The 12,917-nt window shown below is 34.7% G+C and overlaps 1 protein-coding gene across 2 annotated transcripts in view; it reads left to right on the top strand.

The window, feature by feature from the left end:
• Positions 1-12,917, top strand: part of pdss2 (prenyl (decaprenyl) diphosphate synthase, subunit 2) — a 44,957-nt gene that overhangs the window by 13,827 nt on the left and 18,213 nt on the right. The window contains exons 2-3 of one of the 2 annotated variants that reach the window (XM_051126829.1): positions 1,698-1,814; positions 11,762-11,960. In XM_051126829.1, the coding sequence (XP_050982786.1) occupies positions 1,698-1,814; positions 11,762-11,960 (316 nt within the window). Of the gene's footprint in view, positions 1-1,679; positions 1,815-11,761; positions 11,961-12,917 lie in introns of both variants that reach the window. The other variant, XM_051126828.1, reaches the window with a different exon arrangement.

Here is a 12,917-nt window from a genome sequence, read left to right as displayed (position 1 = left end):
TTGGGGTAACAACGTAGTATTAAGAATGAAGTGTATGTAAACTTTTGAACAGGGTCATTTAAAAAAAAATCAGCTATTATTTTCTCTTGTGGACTATATGTAAATGTCTTTTATGTCAGGTCATTACTAAATTAAAAATATCATTCTTTTTGTATGATCCCTTTTATTTTGGTAAAATAGTTAACATTTTACAGATTCTGCAAGGTGTACGTAAACCCTTGACTCAACTGTATTTTGGGTCTATTTTTATTTTTTTTTTCTTTCAAGAGGTTTCTAGAAGAAAAGTTTTTGAATTTTTAAACATTTATTTGATAAGAGATAAATGGCCTTGATTTCTAGAACAACATAGTTGTTTTATATGGCTGTTCTTGTATGCAATTGCAAGTATCATTTCAGAAATTCAGTAGTGAGCAGAACACTGCTTTAAAGCAGATCCTGGAGAAACTCGACAATCTCTAGCTGCTTTTGATCATTAGTTAGCTGATGAATCACATTTGTGCTCTTCATAGAACCATTATTTCTCATTCTGAAGGATCTGATGGGGAGTCGTGGCCATCAGCACAGAGTACTGACCAATAGTTAGCCTGACTCATTAATGGATCTCACATATGACTCAGTGAAAATGTTCAGTTGACGCTGTTGCCTTGGAACACTTACGTGTATTTTGGAAAAACTACAGAAAGTTGTTTTGTTGATTTTTCTTATTTTTTTAAAATATCGCCTTTGCACTTAGGAAAAAGTACAGACATAATAATAATAATAATAATGATAATAAAAATACATTTATCTCTTCTGTAAACACATTACTGTTCAAAAGTTTGGGGTCAGTAAGATTTTTTTAAAAAAGAAAGATTTTCAAATTGATCATTAGTGAAAGACATTTATAATGTTACAAAAGGTGTTTTGAGCTTTATATTCATCAAAGTATCCTGAAAAAATTATGTATCACGGTTTCCAAAAAATATTAAGCAGCGCTGTTTTCAACATCGATAATAAGAAGAACCAAATTACCGTAAATTATTGTAGCACAAGATCTTGTGAGAATGAGATCAAGCACCCACGTGATCTTATTCCTGAATGACAACGATTCAGCAGTGTCTATTACGACTGTTTCATATTGCGCTTTTCACGCTACACTGTGAAACAGTTGTTAAAGACATTAAAATCTGCATTCATGCTGCTGCTGATCCAGAAAGACCAACACAAACAGTCTTTTCAATCACATAATGATCAGTATTTCTGTGTTACAGACATTTAAATAACAGAAGTACTGGGTTAAAAGTTTATAGTTTGGGTGTAAACATGTATTGTGTACACTAACGATCAAAACTAAAGAATCTTAACACTTCTATGTATTGTAACGCTTATCATCTTCCGCCAGGAGGTGGCAACAACTGCACGTTTAAAAAAAGTATATATCATTGAATCATTCATTCAGGAAATTCCAATAGTGAAACAAGTCTTTATGAACTGAGACACTGACAAAAATCTGTCTCGTCTTGTTCTCGTGAACCCTATCTAATGTCTTGTCTCGTCTCTTGTCACACCCCTATTAGAAATATTTCTAAAGGATCATGAGACACAGATTAAAAAAAAAAAAAACATATACAATTTATTTTCAACTTAATTTATCTAATTAAGAATGCATGTTATGTGATATGTAATCTTTTTTTTAATAGAGGTTTTGTGTACGACAGCCGGAATAATCTACAGATGCGAGGTCTCATCGTGCTGCTAATGTCTAAAGCAGCCGGTCCATGTCCCAGTACCAGTGACCCGATCCATGACAGTATGGTCAGCGGCATCTACCCCAGGTAAACCTTTCTTTCTCTTTTTTTTTTTTTCTCTCTTTCTCAGGGTCATGGGGCTCGAACAGCTTGTAGCTTTAGCCATTAGTGAGAAATGATTACTACCACACACAGGCTTAGAGAAAGTGAGAGAGGGAGGAAGATCAGACAGAAAGATGTTTGAAAGCAAACAAGAGAAAATATGTAGAGGGGAAGGACTGTTTGTGTTATGCATGAACATCGCTAGTTTACACATAAGTCCGTAGACTAGACCACTATTTTTAACACTATAAAGCCAACTGTATTATATTTGATACATGAATGTCTAGGTCTCTGAATTATCAACATGATCAAAAGGTAAAAAGGGTTTTTAATGTGTGTTGGCAGTGTATGTACAAATCTACTCTATAATGATAAAAATCCATGCAGTGGTTTTTAATTAATCTGTAAAAATAATATTCCCTTTTTCAAATCGAGCCATTCTCAAATACCTGTCATTGTGCCGTCACACCGACAGACACCGCTCCCACGATAGTTGATTGACATGAGCGTTTTACCTCAGATCAGCTGTAACAGTCCGTCCTCTTTGTTTCGATGCCGGAGCAGGGATGTAAGTTAGACAAGAATATCTCCGATTGAGCAATTGAGGTGTTGTGTTGCTGGATGAAATAATGAACGTAGTGGTCGTCATTTACTCCTGACATCTGAGCCCTGAAGATGCAGTAGATTAAGTTTGTTTGTGAAGGGAATGCACCTCCCGATCTACATATATCCGTCTATGTTTGCGCGAATCATTCATGATCCAGCTTCACTTACAGCAGAAGTGAGTATAAGGGTTTTTTTATGAATCTTTGCGATCACCTTTCCTAATAACGTGCTAGTTAGCAAGTTTAGCGGCTAAACGCAGCTAAATGAGGCTAAAGTAAACAGGCTCGTCACTCCACAGAGAGGGGCGGGGCGAGCAGAGCTCATTTGCATTTAAAGCAGCCTCGACCAGAATGAGATGATTTTTGCAGAGCTGACTTTGGCAAGGTAAAAAGGGTGTTGTTTTACACAACCAGCTGGGAGCTGGGATCGTTTGAAGCCGCATTTAAACTGCATTTTGGAAGTTCAAAATTGGCACCATATCAGCCCATTATATGGAGAAAAATGCTGAAATGTTTTCTTCAAAAAACATAATTACTTTACGGCTGAACAAAGAAAGACATGAACATCTTGGATGACAAGGTGGTGAGTAAATTATATGTGAACCTTTGTTTTGGAAGTGGACTTCTTTTTTAAATGGTCTGGTCTGGTGACAAATGCATTTTTTGAAATATGGATGTCTATGCAGTCTCTCAAGGTCATGGAAAGTCATAGTAATTACAAAAGAATTGGCAAAATATTGTTAAAGCGATCAAAAAATACCGTTACCTTCTCCACTCCCCTGTGGAGAAACATTTGAAGTCTATGAAACAAACCGAGGTATTATATTACAGCGGACACTGTTTGTTAAAGTTGTCATCAACTCTTTAAATAAAGTTTGCCGCAGTGTGTTGGTTGTGTTTTTTTTTTTTTTTTTAAGTTGTAGCTGTGTTTTAATATAGCCATTTTAATATTTAAAACCCCAATTATTTTGTTTTACGGACCGCTGTCAGTAGTTTTAGATATAGTATAGCATATCAGTTTTAAGAGTATAGCATATCACACCGCGGGACTTGTCAACTTCCTAAAAGTATTCGATGTCAGCATATAAGTGCTTGCTTATGTGTGTTCAGAGGTGGGAAAGGTGGAGAGATTAATATAAATTAACAAAAAAAAAAATCTTGGCTGGTATTTGGGCATCAGGTTTAGAGGAGTTTTTCATTTGGACACCTTGAAAGCTACAGGCTGCTGAAGATTTTATTTCGGAGACGATGAGGTTTACATTTCGCCTGAGGCCAATTAGAAATGTAGCCGTTTTCTCTTTCCATAAGTGAGAGAGAAAAAAAAAACAGCATGACATTTGTTTTTAAACGTAGCATTGAATTCAGAGAGAACAAGGTTTATTGGAAAACAAGATCTATGGTAACCGTGTTGCATGCGTGTGTGTAATAGACAGATCATCGGAAACAGGATATGAAAGTGTGTAGAGTAAATTATGTCCAGTTAAAGACAGGGAATCGACACACGCAGCACACACTCTCACACACACACTTGTGCATCCACTTCCACTGCTGCACCTCAGAAGGACTCTTGCTCCAAACAGGCCGGTGTGTGTGTGTGAGTCCTTTGGCTGCAGTGCCAGGGAGTTACCAGAAGCGGCTGTTGTACTTGGCAGAGTGTGTGTATGTGTGTGTGTGTGTGTGTGTGCGCACAAGCTGTCTGAATGAACTCTTTCTCTCTTGCCGAGCGGGGAAAGAGAGTGTCAAAGCAAGTGAGGAGGGACCGGCACTCATCGCAACACTCCTCTGTTTTTTCCCCTCGCTTTCTTGCTTCTACAACCCCACGTTTTCCTCTAAACAGGAAGTGACCTCATAGTTCCACAGCTGGGAAGTGGGTGTCATGGAAACAAGATGGTGATGTAGTTGCCCTGAGAATTATAAGACTCAGGGCTGACCCTTTGTGGGTGTGTGAGGTGTGTGTGTTAAAAAAGGGTGTGGTGAGTGATGAAGTATACACACTCGCACACACACAATTACACAGTTACTCAAATTTAAAGGAATAGTTTAACCAAACGTCATTATTTACTTCTGTATGACTTTTTCTTCTACAAAAGGTGAATTTGTGAAAAATATCCTGGCTGTTCTTTTCAGTATAGTAAAAATCGATTAGGGCTGAAGCTGTGAAGCTTTAGAAATTCCCCCCAAAAAAAGTATAACTGGTGGGCTATATGACTTGCACACTATATTTCAAAGAAGAGAATAATCATCGGACGTTCTTCTGAATGTAATCTTTTCCGTGAATCACTTGATCTGGTTTATGAATTAATAATTCTGAATGATTCATTTACAATCTGACTGAACTCTTCAGCGCTCTGATAAATAGACAAATTTAAGAGAGATGTAGCAACTGTTTGTTCATTAATCAGATGTTCTTCTGGATCTGATTTTCTGAGAGAATCGTTGATTTGGTTTACAGTGAATGATTCTGAATGATTCATTTACAGTCAACAGACAAATAGATCAAAATTTAAAAGAGAAGTAGCAAGGATTTGTCCATGACAATTTTTCTAAATCAAATCATTTCAGTGAATCAGTCGATCTGGTTCACAGTGAATAATTCTGAATGATTCATTTACTTTTGGATTGAATTATTTAATTTAATGATAAATAGACAAAAATGTACGAGAGAAGTAGTTAAGATTGATTCATGAATCGGACATTCTTCTGAATCTGATCTTTTCAATGAATCAGTTGATCTGGTTCACAGTGAATGATTCTGAATGATTCATTTACTTTTTGAATTTAACTGTTTAATTTCATGATAAACAGACAAAACTCAGTAGAGAAGAGAGAAGTAATGAAGATTAATTTATGAATCAAACATTCTTCTGAATCTGATCTTTTCAATGAATCAATTGATTTGGTATACAGTGTATGATTCTAAATTATTCATTTACAATGTGACTAAACTGTTCAGCTCATTGACAAATAGATCAGAATTTAGAGAGAAATAGCAAGGATTTGTTCAGAAATCAAATATGAATCATGAATCAGACATTCTTCTGAATCAAATCTTTTCAGTGAATCAGTTGATCTGGTTTATAAATGAATAATTCACCTCACTGAACCGTTCACAAAAATTCAGACAAAAAATTAAGAGAAAGTATCAACTATTTGTTCATGAATCAGACGTTCTTTTAAATTTGATCTTTTCAGTGAATCAGTTGTTTTACTTTACAGTGAATGATTCTGAATGATTCATTTAAAATCTGACTAAACTGTTCAGCTCACTAACAAATAGAGCAAAATTTAAGGAAGAAGTAACAAGGATTCATTTAATTTTGCATTGACCTGTTTGATTTAATGATAAATGGGTAAAAAGAGAAGAGTACAGAAGATTCATTCATGAATCAGACATTCTTTTGAATCTTATTTTTTTCAGTGAATCAGTGAATTCTATTGGACCGAACTGACCTCTGTGATCCTGTTAACAGTTTGCTGGAGAGTAATTTAAATATGATGCACATATTATCTGGACAACTTTTATGATCAAAAATATCAAAATTTGTGTTCAGCAGAAAAAGGAAAGTCATATATAGTTTGAAACGACATGAGGGTGAGTAAAGAATAAACATTTCTGTGGTAGTTACCTCCTTCTAACATATAGAGCTTTTTTCCTTCCTCCCTGTCTGCATTTTTCTCTTTCTTTGTCGGTCATCTCTCTTTCCTTTCAACTCCCCCCACCCTTCCCTCCCTCCTTCGATGACACCTTTCGCTCTCTCGTTCCTGGTTAGAGGTGTGTTTGATGGTGGTGATGGATGAATTGCTATGCTGCTCTCCTCCTCCTTGACATGCAGCATTTGTAAAATGTCCCTTCAAGTCACTTTCTCTCTCACACACACAGTATTGTGTGCTTGTGTGTATCTTTGAGGTGGATGGTAAGTGTGTGTGTTCACTTCTGACAGAAGTGCTCATGGTTTGGGGGTGTGTGTATGATCGCATACATGCACGAGTGCATCTTGCTGAGAGAGACGTCTGTTTGAATGATTGCTCGACAGTTCTTTTAAGGGACGTTGGAAACACGAGTATGACATTCAGTAGACTTCGGCCGTGTCCGAAAGCTGAAAATAAGCATTGTCGTCACTAAATATTAGCTTGGTTATCTCCTAAAGTCCTTTTGAATTTGTTTTAGATCTTAGAGATTTTGGCATCCTGGAAGCCTGTTTTGTTTTTAAGGTTTTAGTGCCATATGCCAAATACTACCTGTTTAGTCAATAGCTGGGTTTCCATCCATATGTTTTAATGCAAATTTTAGGATTTCGCTGAATGGAAAGACCAACATGTAAATGAAATTTCTGAAAAGTGCATGGAAAATGCATACACTCACTTAAGAGTGAGTAGATAAGAATACACGATGGAAAAACTACAAAATTTCTTCAGAGAAGTGCCTGAAATCATGTGACCAGGGTTCGTACAAGGTGCTTAAAGTGCTTGAAGTACTTGAATTTGACTGAAATTTAAGGCCTGGAAAACCCTTGAAAATAGCAATATTCCTGATCATACTTTTTTTTTTTTTTTTTTTAGCTTATTTCAGTTAATGTTGTAAAACTAGCAAGTTAAGGCACTTGCAATGATTTTAAAAAGCACGTAGTGATCAGTGAAACTGAGTTTTTGAAACTCAGAATCAGTTAAATCAATGCATCACAAAATTATTCACTGTTTCGAAGTGCTCCAATCAGCTCACATATCGCAAATCATTTGTGTCAGATCAGGACTTCAAATTACGTATCCCAAATCATTTGATTTAGATCTGAACGGGTTTGTGAATCATTTCGTGAATTGAATGATTCAAATCAAATGATTTGCATACGCAATTTGAAGTCCTGATCTGAAACAATGATTCGTAAATCATTATTAAGATTGGGATTTCAGATCATTGATTACGAATTATTTTATTTAGATCGGAACTTTGGAGCGGGTTTGTGAATAATTGGATTAGGTTCGGGACTTCTGAGCGGTTTCGTGTATTTTTTATTTTTTTTTTCCAGACTTTTTTCTTAAACAGAAGAAAACATCAAACAATCAAACAGTACAGTTAAAACAAAACAAAGAAAAGTAAGAAAATTAACCATGGTTTTACAATAGTAAAAGTGTAGTATACTTTATAATACTTTAGTAGTAATACTTTGTTTCACTTTATTTTTGCCATTTTGTTTTATTAGTAATTTTTTTTATCTATTTATCGTTTTTTAGAATTTGAAAGAGAAGACATTGTTTGATGAATGAGACCTCTGATTAAAGTCCTTGAAAATCAAAAAAGCAATGCTTGAAAAGTTCATGAAATTTCATTTTACAGTATCTCTATGAGCCCTGTGTGACTGAATAATTGCAATTTTTTTCATTTTGCACCAATTTCCCTAAAAGAGATGGATCGCTGTTGTTCACAAATAGTTTTTTAATATTCAGATTTTTCGCAACTTGATATTAAGGTGTATTTATTTTCTTTTTCATTTTTTGTTACGCATATTACAGAATTTAATTGATGGACAAATTGGATGAGTGCAGATGTTTCACTGAAAATGAAATCAAAAGTTTGGGATCAGTTTTTTTTTTTTTTTGAAAGATATTAATTATTTAATTCAGGAAAGGAGCATTAAATTGATCAAAAGTGCCAGTAAAGACATTTAGTTACAAAAACATAATATTTCAAATAAATTCAGTTCTTTTGAACTTTCTATTCATCAAAGAATCCTAAATGAAAATCTTCATCTATGAATCACTGTTTCCATATGTTTTCAGCATAGACTGAAACATATGGACTGAAGACTGACGTAATGGTTGTTGAAAGTTCAGTTTTTCCGTCACAGGAATAAATTAAATTTGAAAATATATTTCAATAGAAAAAAAAATGTATTTAAATTATTATCATATTGTGTTTTTGATCAAATAAATCCAGCCTTAGTGATCATAAGAGACTTTTTTTAAAATCATACCAACTCCAACATTTTGAATGCTGTATATTCATTTTTAATATATATGACATACTGTATACTGAATAGAGCAGTCAAACAAACAGAAGAAACGGTCTTATTAGTGCTGGCAGTTCTATTCAGTTTTGTGTGTGTGTGTGTCTTGTGTTAAGAGTTGAACTCCCGTCATAACGAGTTTAGAAGCAAAACCATCTCTGATCTTTCATTAAAACATCATGTGGCTGAGATGCTGTGTGACAGGTTTAGTGATGCTTTTGGTCAACTGACATCTTGACCTCTAAGGTGATCTGCTGTGAGCTTGCAGGCACACGCTCCACTGCACTTCAGGGTTAAATTGGCAGAGAAAATGGAGCAGACAGAGAAAGGGGGCGTGTCAGGGGGCGGAACCCCTCTGCGCCATGGCATCGGTTGCTATGCAACTGAGTTCTGAGGCTATTTATACTCCCTGTGCTGCCCCTCCCACTGACTTCAAAAAAACCGTAGACGGCATAGCTGCAGATTTGGGGGAAAATTAGATTTCGATTCAACTCCGTCTGTCTGCACACAGCCAAAACACTGCAGTCGGTCCAAGGATGAAGGAGACAAAGCCTATAAAAAATCATTTCAGAATAGAAAACTGTTCATTCAAAATGCTAGTTATAAATATCATCACTATTACTAATGAGTGGTCAAATCAGCAACTCAATACTGGCAGCCGCAAGGTGTTGAGAAGGACAGACGCACACCTTGGCTGCAGCTGAGTGTTGCACAATTTTTTATTTTTTATGGGACTGACATGAACTTTTAAATATGGCATTAAAATAGTCAAACTAGGCATGTTAATAAGAATTAAATAAATGGAGGCAATTATTATGAACCCGATATTCTTTGGAGGCTGCCGTGAAATTACACATCAATTAAGAACAAGGGCAAGGAGGCGGAAAAGGGCCGAAATTGTATTATTGGCATTCTGTGGACTCATTGTCTTTCACACTAATGAAATTGAAGCATGCCAATGATTATGAATGATATGACCTACGTTATATCAGACTGTATTTTTTAGGATTTCTTCGTACTTTTTAATTAAATTTCATTTTTGCTTTTAAAATTTGTTGCATTATTATACAAAGCTGAATTAAAATGTCACATTTAATGCATTTTGCGCTGTTAATTGTATTTTAAATTCTTTATTTTTATTCTTGTTTCATTGTTTTTTAGTGTAAGTTTATTTTTACATTTTAAATAACAAATGTCACATTTTAAGCATTTTAGGGCAGTTTACACTGTATTTTTTAATTCTTTATTTTTAAATGCAGTCCTTTTTTAATTTGAATTAAAATGTCACATTAATATGATTTGGGCTGTTCACAATATCGCAGAATATCACCGAATTTGCCAAATTTTGGACAAATAAATTAAAAGTAGGCCAGTACACAATACAAAATGCAGTATGGACTAGAGTCTGTGACTATTAAGCTGCAAAATAATATTTAAATGTGAATCCTGCACGTTTTGTGTGTCTCTGTATGAATGAATGGTGCAGACGAGCGATTTTTGTTTACTAAAAGTTATCGTCATATCACATACAAACCAAAATTTATAGGTCGTCATAGGAGCCCGTCAAAATAAAAGTTTGGTTTAACTTGAAAAAACTGTGACAGAATCACTTAATGTAATGATAGTACTATTACTGCTACTAATACAATTATTAAAACATGATTTTTTTTAAAGGAATTTCTACCAGAAATTATTTTTCAGAATATATTTACCATAAAATTGTAAATACACAACACAGTATTTCTGAAAATAAATAAATAGACATGCTTTTGATTACTAAAGTTTAATAAACCATGCAAATGGAATCACAGAAAAAAGCACAGAACTTTGTAAAAAATAAAACCACTCTGTTTCATAGACCCTTAAAAATTGCTGATAATTGTGTACGTTTCATGATTTCATTTAAAGCATTTTAGGGCAGTTCAAACTATTTTTTTTAATTATTTATTTTTCAGTGTAATCATTTTTTATTTAAATTAAAAATGTCACATTTAATATGATTTGGGCTGTTCACAACATCTTTTGAAGAACAGATCTGTGTCTGTTCATCCTCAGTAATCACAAATGTGACCCTGAACCACAAAAGCAGTCATAAGGGGAGATTTAAATATAATCTGAAAGCTGAATAAATAAGCTTTTCATTGAAGTATGGTTTGTTATGACAGGACAACATTTGACCGAGATGCGACTATTTGAATATCTGGATTCTGAGGGTGCACAAAAATTAAAATATTGAGAAACTCGCCTTTAAAGTTGTCCAAATGAAGTTCTTAGCAATGCATATTACTAATCAAAAATTAAGTTTTGTTATATTTACAGTAGGAAATGTACAAAATATCTTCATGGAACATGATCTTTACTTAATATCCTAATGATTTTTGGCATAAAAAAAAGCTACAAATATACCCATGCTACTTAAGCACTTCTAGAAGACAACTTTTGACTTGCATTTATAGTCAACAAAAAATATGATTCGCTAATCAGATGCATTTCTGAGCAAAAAGTGGACGTTTCATATTTGCCAAGATTAAAAAGACAAGTCGAACGCTACAACTCTTGACCTGAGATGATAGATGCATACAATTACACTTCTTTAAAGTATGTTTGAGTTTTCCCAGTAATCCTCATCCATTATAAGCCACATCAACATCTCAGATGTGTTTTTACTCTACCAGCATGCCCGTGTCAGCTGAAGTGAAACTGACCGGGATCGGTGGCTGCGTGGACAAGAGAGCTCTGCACAATAGGGATGATTGAGCCCAGGAGATGGTCCATTAAAGAACAGCATTTAATGACAACAAGAATTATTGCACTGCTTTGTAATTACCCAAGCATTGACTAGCACGTGTGTGTGTGTGAGCAGAAACGGCCACAGCGATTCTCTCACATCGCCAAACTGAAGAGAATCCCTTCATCAACGACTCTTTTTCTTCATTCTCTCACCCTCTTTTCTTTCCGTGTCTCTCGCTCTGAAGGAGGGGTAAGTGGTCATCAGCGCTAACGTTTCTCTCTTGTGTCTGGAAGGTGGTTATCGCTGAGACCTCAATGGTCCAAGCTGATTATGGTCCTGAACCCGGCAAATCAACATTTGATTATAACGTCTGTGTGATGGCGTTGTGATAATCGGGCTCGTCTGATAATCAGTGGCAGTTGGTATTTTGTGAAGTGCATTATGGTCACCAGGACACTTGACACTCTCTCTGGTTTATTTGTTCTGCAGAAGAAGGTTTGGGCTAAAATCACTCCCTTTCCGTATAAAGAGTGCTATAGCATCTGGGACTGTTTATAGATCTAATTCCCAATATTCTCTCTTTCTCTTTGTCAGTCAGAGGAACTTGGCTGAGATCACAGAGCTGATTCACACGGCCTTCCTGGTGCATCGTGGCATTGTTAATCTGAAGGAGTTGACAAATTCGGACGGCCCCCTCAAAGACATGCAGTTTGGGAACAAGATGGCTGTTTTGAGTGGTGATTTCCTGTTGGCGAACGCCTGCACGGGACTGGCCCAGCTCAACGACACTAAGGTATTAAATGAGCTCTGTAAAAAAGTCTCCAGGTTTTTCCATTTCCTGCTCTTTGCTTGTTCCATGCTCAGTAATTAAAGAAACCCTGCTCTGAGTTAGCTGTTGTAAAATTTTGCGCAAATAATAATCAATAGACATTTCCTTAGCTACCACACTACCATTCAAAGGTTTGGAAGCAGTAATGTTTTTTCTTAAAGGAAATTAATACCTTTATTTAGCAGGATTTATAATGTTACAAAAAAATCTCTATTTTAAATAAATGCTGTGCTTTTGAACTTTCAATTCATCAACAAACAAAATGTGTCAAGGTTTCTGAAAAAAAAAAGAAGATTAAGCAGAACATCAGTTTTCTACATAGATGATAATAAGAAATGTTTCTTGAGCACCAAATCTGCATATTAGAATGATTTCTGAAGGATCATGTGACAGGAAATTCAGCTTTGCTGTTAAAGAAATAAAATAAAATATATTAAAACAGTTATTTTAAATCGAAAACATTTATTCTAAATTATAATAATATTTAAGAATAGTTACTGTATATCTGATCAAATACACTACCAGTCAAAAGTTTTTGAACAGTAAGATTTTTAATGGTTTTTAAAAAGCGGTATTTAAATATATATTTTAAAATGCAATTTATTCCTGTGATTTCATAGCTGAATTTTTAGCATCATTACTCTAGTCACATGATCCTTCAGAAATCATTCTAATATTCTGATTTGCTGCTCAAAAATATTATTATTATTATTATTATTATTATTATTATTATGCTGAAAACAAGTAAGTAGAATTTTTTCAGGTTTCTTTGAATAGAATATTTAGAAGAACAGCATTTATCTGAAATATAAATCTTTTGTAACATTATAAATGTCTTTATCATCACTTTTGATCAATGTAAAGCATCCTAGCTAAATAAAAGTATTAATTTCTATAATTTCTTTCCCCCCACCAAAAAAA

The sequence above is a fragment of the Labeo rohita genome, chromosome 13 (genome assembly GCF_022985175.1).
Source record: "Labeo rohita strain BAU-BD-2019 chromosome 13, IGBB_LRoh.1.0, whole genome shotgun sequence".
NCBI classification, from domain to species: Eukaryota; Metazoa; Chordata; class Actinopteri; order Cypriniformes; family Cyprinidae; genus Labeo; species Labeo rohita.
This window is presented reverse-complemented; position numbering and strand designations above follow the sequence as displayed.